At 38.5% G+C, this 15677-nt stretch overlaps 1 protein-coding gene across 4 annotated transcripts in view; it reads left to right on the plus strand.

The window, feature by feature from the left end:
* Positions 1–15677, plus strand: part of HDAC8 (histone deacetylase 8) — a 256182-nt gene that overhangs the window by 149764 nt on the left and 90741 nt on the right. Inside the window, exon 10 of one of the 4 annotated variants that reach the window (XM_061137356.1) lies at positions 5006–13174. The exons of 2 other annotated variants lie outside the window; for them this stretch is intronic. In XM_061137356.1, the coding sequence (XP_060993339.1) occupies positions 5006–5020 (15 nt within the window). In that variant the 3' untranslated portion in view covers positions 5021–13174. Of the gene's footprint in view, positions 1–5005; positions 13175–15677 lie in introns of those variants that run through there. One more of the 4 variants, XM_061137358.1, reaches the window with a different exon arrangement.

Raw genomic sequence — 15677 nt, forward strand, 5'->3', positions numbered from 1 at the left:
AAGATAATAGAAGTGAAAAAGTATTAGTCACTCAGTCAAGTCCGACTGCGACCCAACAGACTGTAGCCCACCAGGCTTCTCTGTCCATGGGATTCTCCAGGCAAGGAGTGGATTGCCAGTCCCTTCTCCAGAGGATCTTTCCAACCCAGGGACTGAACCTGGGTCTCCTGCATTGTTGGCAGATTCTTTACCTTTTGAGCTACAGGGAAGTCCAAAAGATAATAGGATAATCTCCAAATGCTTAGACACTTAAAATACTCCTGAATAATTCATTTGTCAGAAAGTAAATCTCATGGAGGATCAAAAATTACATTAAACTGAATTAAAATGAAAATACATGTCAAAATTTGTGGAACACAGTTAAATCAGTGCTGAGAAGGGAATTTACAGTATGAAATCTTTTAAAAAGAGGATAATCTCAAATCAATAATTTAAGTTGCCACCTTACAAAGTAGAGAGAGCAAATGAAATGAAACAAAGCAATAGTACAGAAAATGAAACAGAAAGGTGATTCTCTGATAACATCAATAAAATTGACAAATCACTAGCCAGACTGCAAAATTTAAAAGCAGAGAAGATATAAATTGCCAAAATCAGGAATGAAGGGGGTATCACCACAAACCCTACAGACATCCAAAGGATAATAACAGAATACATCTAACAACTTTACACACATAAATTTGACAACTTAAATGAAATGAACTGCTTCCTCAAAAACCACATATGACTGCAACTGACCAAATATGAAATTATTTGAATAGCCTGTAACTATTAAGGAAATTGAATTTGTATTTGAAAACTCCCAAAAAAGAACTTTACAGGCCCAGATGGTTTCACTGGAGGATCCTACCAAGTTTTTAAAGAATTCAAAACAAATCTGTACAATCTTTCCAGAAAATAGAAGAGGAGAAAACACTTCACAACTCATTTCATTAAACCAGTGTTATCCTGATACCAAAACCAGACAAAGACAGTACAAAAAAAGGAAAACTACAGACCAATATCTCTACTCTGTGCATTTCATAGCTGAAAGACATAGCAAGCAGCATCTCAGGAGCATACAAAACAAAAAGGAGAAAATAAAACTGTCCCTATTTGCAAATGACATTGTCTCTAATACAATCCCAAGGAATTTACATAAATCTAGAACTAACAAATGTTTTCAACAAGGTCTCAGGATACAAGATCAACATACAAAAATCAATTGTATTTCTTTTTTTTTTTTTTTAATTAGTTGAAGGCTAATTACTTCACAATATTTCAGTCGGTTTTGTCATACATTGACATGAATCAGCCATGGAGTTACATGTGTTCCCCATCCCGATCCCCCCTCCCACCTCCCTCTCCACCCGATTCCTCTGGGTCTTCCCAGCGCACCAGGCCCGAGCACTTGTCTCATGCATCCCACCTGGGCTGGTGATCTGTTTCACTATAGATAATATACATGCTGTTCTCTCGAAACATCCCACCCTCACCTTCTCCCACAGAGTTCAAAAGTCTGTTCTGACTTCTGTGTCTCTTTTTCTGTTTTGCATGTAGGGTTATCGTTACCATCTTTCTAAATTCCACATATATGTGTTAGTATGCTGTAATGTTCTTTATCTTTCTGGCTTACTTCACTCTGTATAATGGGCTCCAGTTTCATCCATCTCATTAGAACTGATTCAAATGAATTCTTTTTAATGGCTGAGTAATATTCCATGGTGTATATGTACCACAGCTTCCTTATCCATTCATCTGCTGATGGGCATCTAGGTTGCTTCCATGTCCTGGCCATTATAAACAGTGCTGCGATGAACATTGGGGTGCACATGTCTCTTTCAGATCTGGTTTCCTCAGTGTGTATGCCCAGAAGTGGGATTGCTAGGTCATATGGCAGTTCTATTTCCAGTTTTTTAAGGAATCTCCACACTGTTCTCCATAGTGGCTGTACTAGTTTGCATTCCCACCAACAGTGTAAGAGGGTTCCCTTTTCTCCACACTCTCTCCAGCATTTATTGCTTGTGACTTTTGGATAGCAGCCATCCTGACTGGCGTGTAATGGTACCTCATTGTGGTTTTGATTTGCATTTCTCTGATAATGAGTGATGTTGAGCATCTTTTCATGTGTTTGTTAGCCATCTGTATGTCTTCTTTGGAGAAATGTCTGTTTAGTTCTTTGGCCCATTTTTTGATTGGGTCATTTATTTTTCTGGAATTGAGCTTCAGGAGTTGCTTGTATATTTTTGAGATTAATCCTTTGTCTGTTTCTTCATTTGCTATTACTTTCTCCCAATCTGAGGGCTGTCTTTCACCTTACTTATAGTTTCCTTTGTTGTGCAAAAGCTTTTAAGTTTCATTAGGTCCCATTTGTTTATTTTTGCTTTTATTTCCAATATTCTGGGAGGTGGGTCATAGAGGATCTTGCTGTGATTTATGTCGGAGAGTGTTTTGCCTATGTTCTCCTCTAGGAGTTTTATAGTTTCTGGTCTTACATTTAGATCTTTAATCCATTTTGAGTTTATTTTTGTGTATGGTGTTAGAAAGTGTTCTAGTTTCATTCTTTTACAAGTGGTTGACCAGTTTTCCCAGCACCACTTATTAAAGAGGTTGTCTTTTTTCCATTGTATATCCTTGCCTCCTTTGTCAAAGATAAGGTGTCCATAGGTTCATGGATTTATCTCTGGGCTTTCTATTTGTTCCATTGATCTATATTTCTGTCTTTGTGCCAGTACCATACTGTCTTGATGACTGTGGCTTTGTAGTAGAGTCTGAAGTCAGGCAGGTTGATTCCTCCAGTTCCATTCTTCTTTCTCAAGATTACTTTGGCTATTCGAGGTTTTTTGTATTTCCATACAAATTGTGAAATTCTTTGGTCTAGTTCTGTGAAAAATACCGTTGGTAGCTTGATAGGGATTGCATTGAATCTATAGACTGCTTTGGGTAGAATAGCCATTTTGACAATATTGATTCTTCCAATCCATGAACACGGTATGTTTCTCCATCTGTTTGTGTCCTCTTTGATTTCTTTCATCAGTGTTTTATAGTTTTCTATGTATAGGTCTTTTGTTTCTTTAGGTAGATATACTCCTAAGTATTTTATTCTTTTTGTTGCAATGGTGAATGGTATTGTTTCCTTAATTTCCCTTTCTGTTTTTTCATTGTTAGTATATAGGAATGCAAGGGATTTCTGTGTGTTAATTTTATATCCTGCAACTTTACTATATTCGTTGATTAGCTCTAGTAATTTTCTGGGAGAGTCTTTAGGGTTTTCTATGTAGAGGATCATGTCATCTGCAAACAGCGAGAGTTTCACTTCTTCTTTTCCTGTCTGGATTCCTTTTACTTCTTTTTCTGCTCTGATTGCTGTGGCCAAAACTTTCAACACTATGTTGAATAGTAGTGGTGAGAGTGGGCACCCTGTCTTGTTCCTGATTTCAGGGGAAATGCTTTCAGTTTTTCACCATTGAGGGTGATGCTTGCTGTGGGTTTGTCATATATAGCTTTTATTATGTTGAGGTATGTTCCTTCTATTCCTGCTTTCTGGAGAGTTTTTATCATAAATGAGTGTTGAATTTTGTCAAAGGCTTTCTCTGCATCTATTGAGATAATCATATGGTTTTTATCTTTCAATTTGTTAATGTGGTGTATTACATTGATTGACTTGTGGATATTAAAGAATCCTTGCATTCCTGGGATAAAGCCCACTTGGTCATGGTGTATGATTTTTTTTAATATGTTGTTGGATTCTGTTTGCTAGAATTTTGTTAAGGATTTTTGCATCTATGTTCATCAGTGATATTGGCCTGTAGTTTTCTTTTTTTGTGGCATCTTTGTCTGGTTTTGGAATTAGGGTGATGGTGGCCTCATAGAATGAGTTTGGAAGTTTACCTTCTGCAATTTTCTGGAAGAGTTTGAGTAAGATAGGTGTTAGCTCTTCTCTAAATTTTTGGTAGAATTCAGCTGTGAAGCCATCTGGTCCTGGGCTTTTGTTTGCTGGAAGATTTTTGATTACAGTTTTGATTTCCTTGCTTGTGATGGGTCTGTTAAGATCTTCTATTTCTTCCTGGTTCAGTTTTGGAAAGTTATACTTTTCTAAGAATTTGTCCATTTCATCCAAGTTGTCCATTTTATTGGCATAGAGCTGCTGGTAGTAGTGTCTTATGATCCTTTGTATTTCAGTGTTGTCTGTTGTGATCTCTCCATTTTCATTTCTAATTTTGTTAATTTGGTTCTTCTCTCTCAATTGTATTTCTCTATGCTATCCATGATCACATGGAAACCAAAATTAAAAATGCAATGCCATTTACAATCAGTTTTTTAAAATGAAATACTTAGGTATAAATCTAACAAAATATGTACCAATCATATATTAAAACTGCAAAACATTGATGAAAGAAATTAAAAATCTAAATTCATGCAGAGACATACCGTGTTCATGAATTAGAAGATTCCACCTAGTAAAGATGTCAGTTCTTTCCAGATTTATGTACAGATTTAATAACTATAGAAATTCCAGTGTGTTTTTGAAGATATAGACAAGATTATTATAAAATATATATGAAAACAAACAGGAACTAGAATAGCTAAAACAGTTTTATAAAAAAGGATGACGTGGAAGGAATCACTTTACCAATTTTAAGACTTAATATTATAGGTACAGTAATCAAGACTGTGTGGTATTGTCAAAGGAACAAACATCAAAAGAACAGAATAGAGATCCCAGAAACAGACCCACAGAAATACAGCCAACTGATTTTTGACTAAGGTCCAAAAGCAATTCAATGGAGGAAACAGCCTTTTCAATAAATAATGCTACACCAGTTGAACTTCCATCAGCAAGCTGGTAAATTAAGTTTAAGAAAAAGTAGAAATCTATTGAACTGTTTTTGCAGCTTCTCTGTAGATTTTCAAAATAAAAAAAAATTAGAGATGAGACATGTAAAATATATTGCAATTAACTTACAGTGGAAGATATACCTGTCATATAACCACAATAGTCTTATCTTCTCCATTTTTTCCCCAGGATCAAGGGACCTAGGAAAAACTGAATTTGTAAATCAGAAGGTTACTTGATGAGCATGGAATCAGAGTGAAGGAAGTGGCTGTTTCATAACTGAGTCTACATCCTTAGGGACCATAATATGTATGTCTGTCATATACATGGTCTGCCCAGCTCCCTCTGCTCTCCAGCCACTGCACAAATGTACACATTTCCCCTTCACCCCAATCCCATCCTGCCCCTCTGCATAGTAAGGAGTCGGAGGTGCTAGACAAACAATAACATATCTTCACTAATTCCTCCTTTTCAAATAACTTCTACACTGCCTTTCTATAGCACATTATTCTTCAGACTGTTTACAGTAAAGCTGATTGATTGCAACTTTCTTTGCGTACATTCCAGTCCTACAGATATGCCCTGATCACTTTGATTACTCTTGGATATTACCCGAGTCTCCATCAGCAACACATCTACAACCATGTCTTTATGTTATTTCACTCTCAGAGTCATTCTGAGCCTATCTCCAAATTCTCAGATCACCTTACTGCAGCCTAGACTCTGACTACATTTATTTCTTTAGTTTGATTTATTCTGCTAAGGTCCCATCATAGACAGATTTTTTTCCAAGGTGTTGACAGTATTACTGCTTCTTTTGGTGTCTTTGCCACTGCTCACAAATGTATTTTTGCCAGCAGTATGAGCTAAAGAAGGTATAATAGATGAAATGATGAAATTAGATAATGTATATATGAAAGTGCTTTGAAAGTTAAAAGCACTGAACAAATGTAAGAGATGACTATTGCTGTAATTTGATAGGTAAAAACCACTGGCTACTGCAGGCCAGACCTCATAAGAGAGGAGCACTTGAGGATACTCCAGCCAGTCTGCTCTGAAGTTTTGCCACCTCACATTCTCTCCCATTTTCAACCCTACCACATAATGATGAATCTCTGGGGAGTGAATCATGCTGCCAGAGCCACAGAGACTGATTTATAAAGCAGACCTCAAGGTGATCATTTATAATGAGCAATATTAGGCAAGGCAAGACTTTTGCCACCAGCATAAATGTGACTTTTACCCACCACTCCTAGCTAGTGGGTCATCTTAGTCAAGAGACCAGTCATAGACCAGAAAGCTGCTCAGTGAACACCTAATTAGACTGAAAGGAACTGGATGGTCTCCAGACTTTTGTTCTTCTTTTAATGAAGCCTAGGTACCTGTGAAATTGGCCTTCTCCATACTAGGAATAGTTATGCCTACAGAAGCAAAGATGCTATTGTCCAAAAATAGACACTCCTTTCCATGGTCATTCCTGGAGATGCACTCGCAGATTTTCTTTTGTCTACCCATCTCATTTTGCCAGTCATCTAAAGCACCTTGAGATGGTCATGTTACAATTTCTGACAGTTTTGTTGTTGTTGTTTAGTCACTAATGTTAATAAAATTTTAGGGTGGTCATTCCTTGACACCGTAATATAGATATACAATGGATTACCATGGCAGGAAGGCTCCATTGTTCCCCACTTCAAAATGTTCTCATCCAACAGTGCCACAAAGAAACTTATGCTTCACTTCTTAAACTTTTTCATCTTTTTCCCCATCTGCCAAATAGCCAAAGTGAAAAGTGAAAGTCAAAGTCGCTCAGTCATATCCAACTCTTTGCGACCCCATGGACTATACAGTCCATGGGATTCTCCAGGCCAGAACACTGGAGTGGGTAGCCTTTCCCTTCTCCAGGGGATCTTCCAACCCAAGGATCGAACCCAGGTCTCCCGCATTGCAGGCAGATTCTTTACCAGCTGAGCCACAAGGGAAGCACCAAATACCCAAAGTGTACTCTTAGTGCCTTTAGAGTATTACCAAAAGCCACACTGTTGCTTTAGTCCAAAAGTGTGGGTGCTACCTGAAGGCAAAAAGGAATACCTTATGGTCTGTACCCAGCACCTATTGTGCCGATTAGAGGGCCTGACACTTAGTAGACCCTCAATAATAGTAAAAAGAAATGAGCAAATTGTCCAAGGTCTCCCAAATAGTAAGTGGCAGGGCCAAAACTCCCTCACCTAGTTGTTTCCCCACTAACACAGTACCTCAAAAGTCATCTTGAAAAATATTTTGCTCTCCATTCAACTTTCAGAAGTATTTTGTGGGGAAGAACAGAGGGGAATGTCTGTGCTCGTATTTCATTGTAGACTGGAACTTGTTGACTCAGCATCAGAGTAACTTTCTTTGAATCCTTCCCTGAGCCCCAGCAACCTTTTATTAAATTTTGCCTTTTATCATCGCTTGCACTTACTTCTCTCCTATTTCTGGTCTCTCAACATACACTTTTGAAGTGTCTGCTCATTCATCTTTATGCACCTCACAAAGAGTGTCCAGCATAGAGCCTGGTGCACATAGTAAATGCTCAACAAATTTCTGATAATTTAAACTGTGTTCATTAGCCCTAGCTTCTGTGATCTTCCATGATTTGGTACCTGAGCCCTCTGTCTCCTATCTCTAATTCCTTGTAATAGTTTATATTTTGAGTTGGGTAAAACTAGATATACTATTCTCAAGATTAAATGGAACTCTTTTCAAAATCTTTTCCTCCACTTTTCTTCATGACCTCATTTTTGGTGAATTCTGCTTCCGTTGCCTCTTTCATTCATTCATTTGCTTTTTCACTCTCACAAATGTACAGTGAAGTAGACAGAGGGACTCCACCTTTTAGAACTTGTAATCTCCTGAGAGATCAGCAGTAAAGAAATAATAAAATAATTACAGATTGTGAGAAGTGCTAAGAAAATAAATAGGCGATAGCAAGATCAGGACTGACCTCTCTGAGCAGATCAAATCTAGGTCTGAAGTACCAAAAACATGAAGAACCCAGCCAGACAAAACTACATTCCAGGAAATAGCATGAGAAAATGTAGAAAAAAGCTGGTTGTGCTCAAGGAAAAGCAGAAAGTTTGTGGGACTAGGGTGTATTGAGTGAGGAGAGAGGAGGGTGGGATGAGGTCAGAGAAATAGGCAGGAGCCACATTATGTAGGCAACTTTTAGGCCAGGGTAAGGAGTATGATCTAACTCCAGTTGCAGTGGGAGTCAAAGGATTTTTAAGCAGAGGAGTAACATGAGCAAGTTGACATGTTTAAATTATGATGTTACTGTTATGTGGAGACCAGATAGTCTAGGGATAATAAAGGGTGCAGAAGCCACTGTCAGGCTAATACAGTGGTCCAGCTGAGGGCTGCTGGGATCTGGACAAGGATGGTGGCAGTGAAGATGGAGTGGTTCAAGAGATATTTTGAAGTCAAATTGAAAGATTCTGGATTTGACAATAATTTGAATGTGAAATCTCTCTCTTTTTTTTTTCCCCTGTTTAAGAAGGTAAGGCACATGAAGGCCAAGATGATATGGAATAACTTTTCTGCTATAACTGAACCCTGATTTCCTATCTGCTGGTCTCAGGTTCTTTCTCTGTACTACTCTGCTTTTCATAATCTTTAGCAACTCTGCTTTTCATAATCTTTAGCAATTCTCTTTACCTTTGTGTCTTCTCCAAAATGCAATTGTTCACCAAATCCAGCCTCCTGCTTTTCTGTGCCCCTTAAATCTCCTGCCTATACTTGCCATGCCCATTCTGCTCTTGATTATTGTGACTGCCTTCTGGCTGGCCTCATGACCTCCTTCCAGCATTGCAGTGCAGGTCATTTTTCACGGCTTTGCTTCAACTGTCTCTAATAACTCTCCAGCAACTCTGTACTCATTCAAATGAAAATCCAGGCTTTGGGCAGTGGATTCACAGCACTTCCCCAGCTAGGTCCACCCAACCCTTCCTGTTTGCTCCCCTCTCCCACCATAACCCAGCACATATTTTCAATTTTAGCCTTTTTGTGGCTATCCTTCCCACCTCTGAGCTATTTGGCCAGCTGCTTTGTGTATGAATTCTGTCCCTTCTTCTGTTCTTTTTTCTTTTTGGCTGTGCCAAGCAGCATGTGGTATCTTAGTTCCCTGACCAGGGTTTGAACCTTGTGCTCCCTGCATTGGGAGCTTGGAGTCTTACCACTGGACTGCCAGGGGAGTCCTTTTTGTTCTTTCTTCTTAACTAGCAAGTTATAGATTTTTCCTGAATCATTTCAGTAGTACATTGTTTATTTCACCAAATAATAATTGAGTACCTCCTTTGGGCTGGATGCTACTAGCTACTAGGAGTGAAAAAATCAGTAGAGGTACCACCTGCCCTCAAGGAGCTTATAGTCTGTTGGGGAAGGCAGATCTGTAATCAGATAATCACAGTGTGCTATATTAAGTGGCCCCAGGGCTATAGATACGGAATGCTGGAGGTACACACAAAAAGTAACAACAAACGCTACTGAGGGAAATAAGAAAGGCTTCACTGGGGAAGCAGCTTTGAATTGAGTAGAAGTGAAAGTGAAGTTGCTCAGTTGTGTCCGACTCTTTGTGACCCCATGGAATGTAGCCTACCAGTCTTCTCCATACATGGGATTTTCCAGGCAAGAGTACTGGAGTGGGTTGCCATTTCCTTCTCCAGGGGATCTTCCCGACCCAGGGATTGAACCCAGGTCTCCCTCATTGTAGGCAGTCACTTTTACCATCTGAGCCACCAGGGAAGTCATTGAGTAGAAGGATATATAAGTATTTTTCCAGGTGAAGAAAGAGGGTAAGAGCATTTCTGGAAGAAAGAATCTGTTGTTATTTAGTTAATCATAATAGCTAGTAGGTATTGCTTTTTCAGGTATATGTATACTTGTGATGGGCTTCCCAGGTAGCACTGGTGGTAAAGAACCCACCTGCTAATGCAGGAGATGTAAGAGATGCAGGTTTGATCCCTGGGTCGGGAAGATCCCCTGGAGAAGGGCATGGCAACCCATTCCAGTATTCTTACCTAGAGAATCCCATGGACAAAGGAGCCTGGCAGACTATAGTCCATAGGGTTGCAAAGAGGCAGACATGACTGAGCACACACACACACACACACACACACATGCTTGTGATAGGGCTGAATATGCTGGGATCACAGTGAGAGGTTCAGTATGGAACATGTAGAAATGCATATTGGAGAATGAGGACAGAAGTAGAGATTGGGACAAGATTCTACAAGGAGTAGGAGCCAGGAGAGATCTTTAAAAGAGGGAGTAGCATGATCAATTTTGGAGCTGTGGCAGCTACAGGAAAGTTGGTACACAGGTTTTAGAACCATGGAGGAGATTACAGATGTCCCATGACAGATGAAGGCTTCAACAAAGGTGAAGGCAGAGGAAACAGAGAACAGGACATATTTGAAGTAAGACTGACGGCATTGGGAGTCTACTTGGACATAGAGAAATGGGAGTAAGCAAAATCAGGAGATCACTCAAAAATTTCTAACAGGATACTAGTAGGTGGGATAGAGGACAGAAGAAGAGGAAAGGGGTTAGGACAGAAGATCAGGAGTTTATTTAGAAAATTTGAGTTTGAGTCACCAATATATAAGTAGAAATGTCCAAGAAGCAAATGGATATAAAAGTGTGGTGCTCAAAGGGGTTCATCTGTACCATTTTTCTAGATTCCACATATATGCAGTTATATACAGTATTTTTCTCTTTCTGACTTTTTCTCTCTGTATGACAGACTATAGCCTTGCAGCGCTGTCAGCCATCAGTCACAGACATTCATCTTCAGGGACGCAGATCCACTTAGGGCTTCTGCCACAGTCTATGAAAAATAAAGCTTCTGCTCTCCATCTGCTGATACACCAAAGGGGAACTTTCTCATCAGCTAGGTATTATAATCCAACTGAATGCCCACAAAGCAAAAGTACTTTTATATTACTTTTTTCTTCCACTCTTTGGGAAAATAGTCTAGATTGTGAAAATCTAGGACCCAGAATGACCTAACATTCCATCCCAAATCACAGGGTGCTGACAGTCTAAACTCCAATTTAGAGATATACCAATAGCATGCTTTGGGACATTTTTATTAACGTTTTTAAAATATCATAAACTGGGTATCAAATTTAAGCTGTGTAAACACTGGATGCTTTTCATAGTATCAGTATTATTTATCATTCCTTGTGGTCATAAATAACAATTTGCATTTCCGTATTTCTTTTTTTTTTTCTTTTTCATTTATTTTTATTAGTTAGAGGTCCGTATTTCTTTACATCAAAAAAAAAAAAAGTATGGTGCTCAGAAGAAAATCATCTCCCTACTCAAGCATATAAAAATTCATCCATTCTCTAGGAGCTATATCTCTTCCTATGTATCCTCAGTACTATGCTAATTGCATACTTGTCTACCCTAAGAATCAGGGGTCCTCCTCAGTATCAAGCTTATGTGCTTGCAGTAGCCTACAAAGCCCAACATGATCTGGCCTCTGTTTCTTCTCTGATTTCATTTCCTATTGCTCTGTACTCCACCACACTGGTCTATTTGCTGTTCTTAGAAAGTACCAGGCACAAGGCACGCTCCCACTTCACTATTTTGCACTGGATGCTTCTTCTGCTTAGAAGTCTTTGCTCAGTTGCCACTTTTTCAATGAGACTTACTCTGACCATCATATATGATGCTATAGCTGCCCATCCCCCCTCCCTTGCTACTCATACTTTTTTTCACCCATAGCACTAATCATCTGCATATGCATATAATCACATACTGTTTTATTTACTTATTTATCACTTTACTATTTATCACTCTTTCCCTCCTCTAGAGTGTAAGCTTCTTAAAGGCAGAAATTCTTTTTCTTTTATTCCCTAATATATGCTAAGCACCTAAAACAGTGCTCAGAGCATGATAAACACTCAGTATGTATTTGTATTTTTGAGTAAATGAGTGAGAGTATTGGTTCCTGCATTAGTCTCCCTGCTGAAATTGGTTTGCATGGGCCTTGTACCCTCAGAGGCAAATAGAAATATAGGAAGGGGAAATGAGTAGATATAAGAATGATAGCAATGCCATTGGGCCGCCACACATTTCTGGTATATTAAAACAAAACCTTTCTTAACTGGCCCCTTTCATAGTTTGTATGACTCATTGCTACTGTAGCAAATTACCACAAATTTAGTGGCTTAAAGAAACATAAATTTATTCTCATACAGTTCTGGAGGTCAAAAATCTAAAATATGGGTCACAGAACTACATTCTTTCTGGAAGTTCTAGGGAAGAATCTGTTTTGTTGCCTTTTCCAGCTTTAGAGGTCTCCTGCATGCCTTGGCTCATGGTTCCTTCCTCCATCTTCAAAGTATACCACTCCAACCTCTGCTTCTGTTACCACATAACCTCTTTAACTGTGTATTTCCTGTTTTTCTAGTTCCCTTCTGAAAATCCTTGTAATTACATTGACCCATATAATCCAGGATAATCTCCCCATCTCAAGATCCTTAATCATGTCTGCAAAGTTCCCTTCTGCCATATAAGGTAGTATATTCACAGATTCTAGATATTAGGACTTGGACATCTTCAGGAAGCATACAGACTAAGACACAGATTGACAAAAGTTTGTTCAAAGGTGTAACCTAGTTCTGAAGCCACACATACCCTGGAGACACGTATAGCTTCAAATGTTCTATAGCAGCACTATACAATAAAACTTTCATTGTGATGGAAATGTTCTATATATGCACTAACCAATACGGTACCAAATAACCCAATAGCATGTGGTTATTGATTGCCTGAAATATGGCTAGTGAGACCAAAGACCTGAATTTTTTCATTTTATTTTAACTAATTTAAATTTAATAGCCACTTGCAGCTGGCTAGTGGTTACAGTATTGGACAGCAAAGGCCTGCAGCTGGGGGTGGGGGGAGCGGGGAAAGGCAGACAGTTAAGAAAAATTTTTTGGTCTGAGTCTTAATGTTAAGTAGATTTTTTTTTTAAATACCTCCCTGAAATTTTATGACACCCGGTTTAAAGATTGAATATATATTATGTGAATGGCCCCAAAAGCCATAAGCCATGATTTTTACTTTAAAGTGGACCTAGGTTTGTGATGCCTCAAGCAACAGGGAAAATCAAGTTGAACTCTTTCATGGGAAATGCACTGTCACTCCTCGGCCACATGGAAATCCCACAGAGAGTTCTGACCAACACTTCTTCACAACTGTAAATTACAGTTTACATAAGAAAGCCAACTTTCAGGAGGAAGAAGTCAACAGGGGAAAAAAAGATACATGAGACAAGTGCTCCGGGCTGGTGCACTGGGAAGACCCAGAGGGATCGGGTAGAGAGGGAGGGGGCAGGGGGGATCGGGATGGGGAATACATGTAAATCCATGGCTGATTCATGTCAATGTATGGCAAAAACCACTACAATATTGTAAAGTAATTAGCCTCCAACTAATAAAAATAAATGGAAAAAAAAACATAACTAAAACCACAAAGATTTTTGAGATTTAAATTATCATATACAGAACATAAAATAGATATGTTAAATTAATTTAAGGAAATAAAAAAGTACAGAGTAAAGAGCAAGAGACTATAAAAAATGACCTGCTAAGTTTGAAAAACAGTTAAATAGAATACTTTGAAATATAATAATTGTTTTTAGAAATCTCAATGAAGTTTAACACATCAGTTGAAGAGAAATTAGGAAACTGGAAAATACATCTGAAAACATCACACAGAATGTAGCATAGAGGTACAAAGATGGAAAATATGAGTGCTTAAGATATCGAGGATAAAACAGAACGGTCCAACATTAATCTCTTTAGAATTCTAGAAAGAAAGAATAGAAAAGGGGAAGGAGCCATTCACTTAAGTCATAGCTGGAAGTTTTCCAGAATTTTGAAAAAACAAAAATCTGCAGGTTCAGGAAACCTAAGAAATTTCAGACAAAATGAAATAAAAGAAATTGATATCTACATGCATCACAGTCAAACTGCAGAACACCAGAGACAAGGATCTTGAAACAAGCTAGAAGGAAAAGACTGATCATATACAAAAGAGCAACAATTAGACCAATAACTGACTTCTCAACAGCAACACTGGAAACCAAATTAGAATTTAATATTCAAAGCACTTAGAGAAGATAATTTTCATCTTAGAATTATATATACTATGAAACTATCTTCAGAGAATAAAGACAACATAAAGGCATTTTGATATAAAAAACCTTAAAGTATTTACCACGAACATTTGTCACTAAATAAGAAAAATTATCTAAAACTGAAGTTATGAGATATATGAAAGAACTTTAAGTAGAAAATAAAAGTTAAACATGTGGGTAGTATTAGTAATTTGTAATTTGTGGGATTAAAAGAAGACAGAAAACACAGAATTTAAAGGCTTCACAATAGCAACTTGATGTTGAGGATTAGAGTCAGAACATTCTAAGGGTCCCTTTGAAAAGACGGTACATAAGTTAATTTACTCTAGATTTTATTGAATTAAGTAAGCATGTTAGAATTTCAAGGGTAGTCACTAAAAGAGTAGGAAAAGAATAAATATCTTCAAAAATAATTGAAGTGGAAAAATGGAATGAGGCAAAATATAAACCTCAGTTGATTCAAAGAGGAAAAAACACAACAAAAATGGAACTTATAGCATAAAGATGATATAAATAAATCCAGATGTATAGTTTTCTTGTTAAAATACAGTTTTAAAAATTTTTAAACACATTTTAAAATGTATTTCTTCTTTGGGTCAAAGAAGAAATCTTAATGGAAATTAGAAAATGTTTAAAAATGAGCTCATATATTGCACCTAAAGTGGTGGTTACAGGGCTGTTTATAGGCTTAAGTGAATATGTTAAAAAAAAGAAGAGGGAGTTCCCTGGTTGCCTAGTGGTTAGGATTCCAGGTTTTTACCACTGTGGCCTGGGTTTAATCCCTGGTCAGGGAACTGAGATCCCACGAGTAAAAAACAAAGAAAGAAAGACTGGAAGTTAATGAGCTAAGCATTCAACTTAACTAAGATAATAAACAATAGAATGAATCCAAAAAAGCAGAAGGAAGGAAATAATAGACACAAAAGCAAAAATTATTAAAATATAAAACAAAGATAAGTAAAGAAGACAACCAAAGCCAAGAATGTTGTTGTTGTTTAGTCACTAAGTCATGTCGGACTCTTTTGTGACCCCATGGACTGTAGCCTGCCAGGCTCCTCTGTCCATGGGATTTTCCCAGGCAAGAATACTGGAGTGGGTTGTCATTTCTTTCTCCAGGGGAACTTCCTGACCCAGGAATTGAACCCAGGTCTCTTGCATCTCCTGCATTGGCAGGCGGATTCTTTACCACTGAGCCACGAGGAAAGCCCAAAGCCAAGAATAGCAGGAGTCTATGGCGTTTGAAGGCAATGGCAACCCATTCCAGTACTCTTGCCTGGAAAATCCCCTGGAAGGAGAAGCCTGGTAGGCTGCAGTCCATGGGGTGGCGAAGAGTCGGACACGACTGAGCAACTTCACTTTCACTTTTCACTTTCATGCGCTGGAGAAGGAAATGGCAACCCACTCCAGTGTTCTTGCCTGGAGAATCCCAGGGATGACGGAGCCTGGTGGGCTGCCGTCTATGGGGTCGCACAGTCGGAAACGACTGAAACGACTTAGCAGCAGCAGCATGGCGTTTGAGCCATGACTCATGCTCTTATCACAACTTTACCACTCTCCCCAACTCTGCTTGCAGGATCTCTACCTCAAACTCACTACTCTGGGCAGATGCAGCCAAGAGGATGGATGTTCTTTTTCCCTGCAGTTTCCAGTCTGGGGTTATGATTTCACCCAGGG

This window comes from Dama dama, chromosome X (genome assembly GCF_033118175.1).
Source record: "Dama dama isolate Ldn47 chromosome X, ASM3311817v1, whole genome shotgun sequence".
NCBI lineage: Eukaryota > Metazoa > Chordata > Mammalia > Artiodactyla > Cervidae > Dama > Dama dama.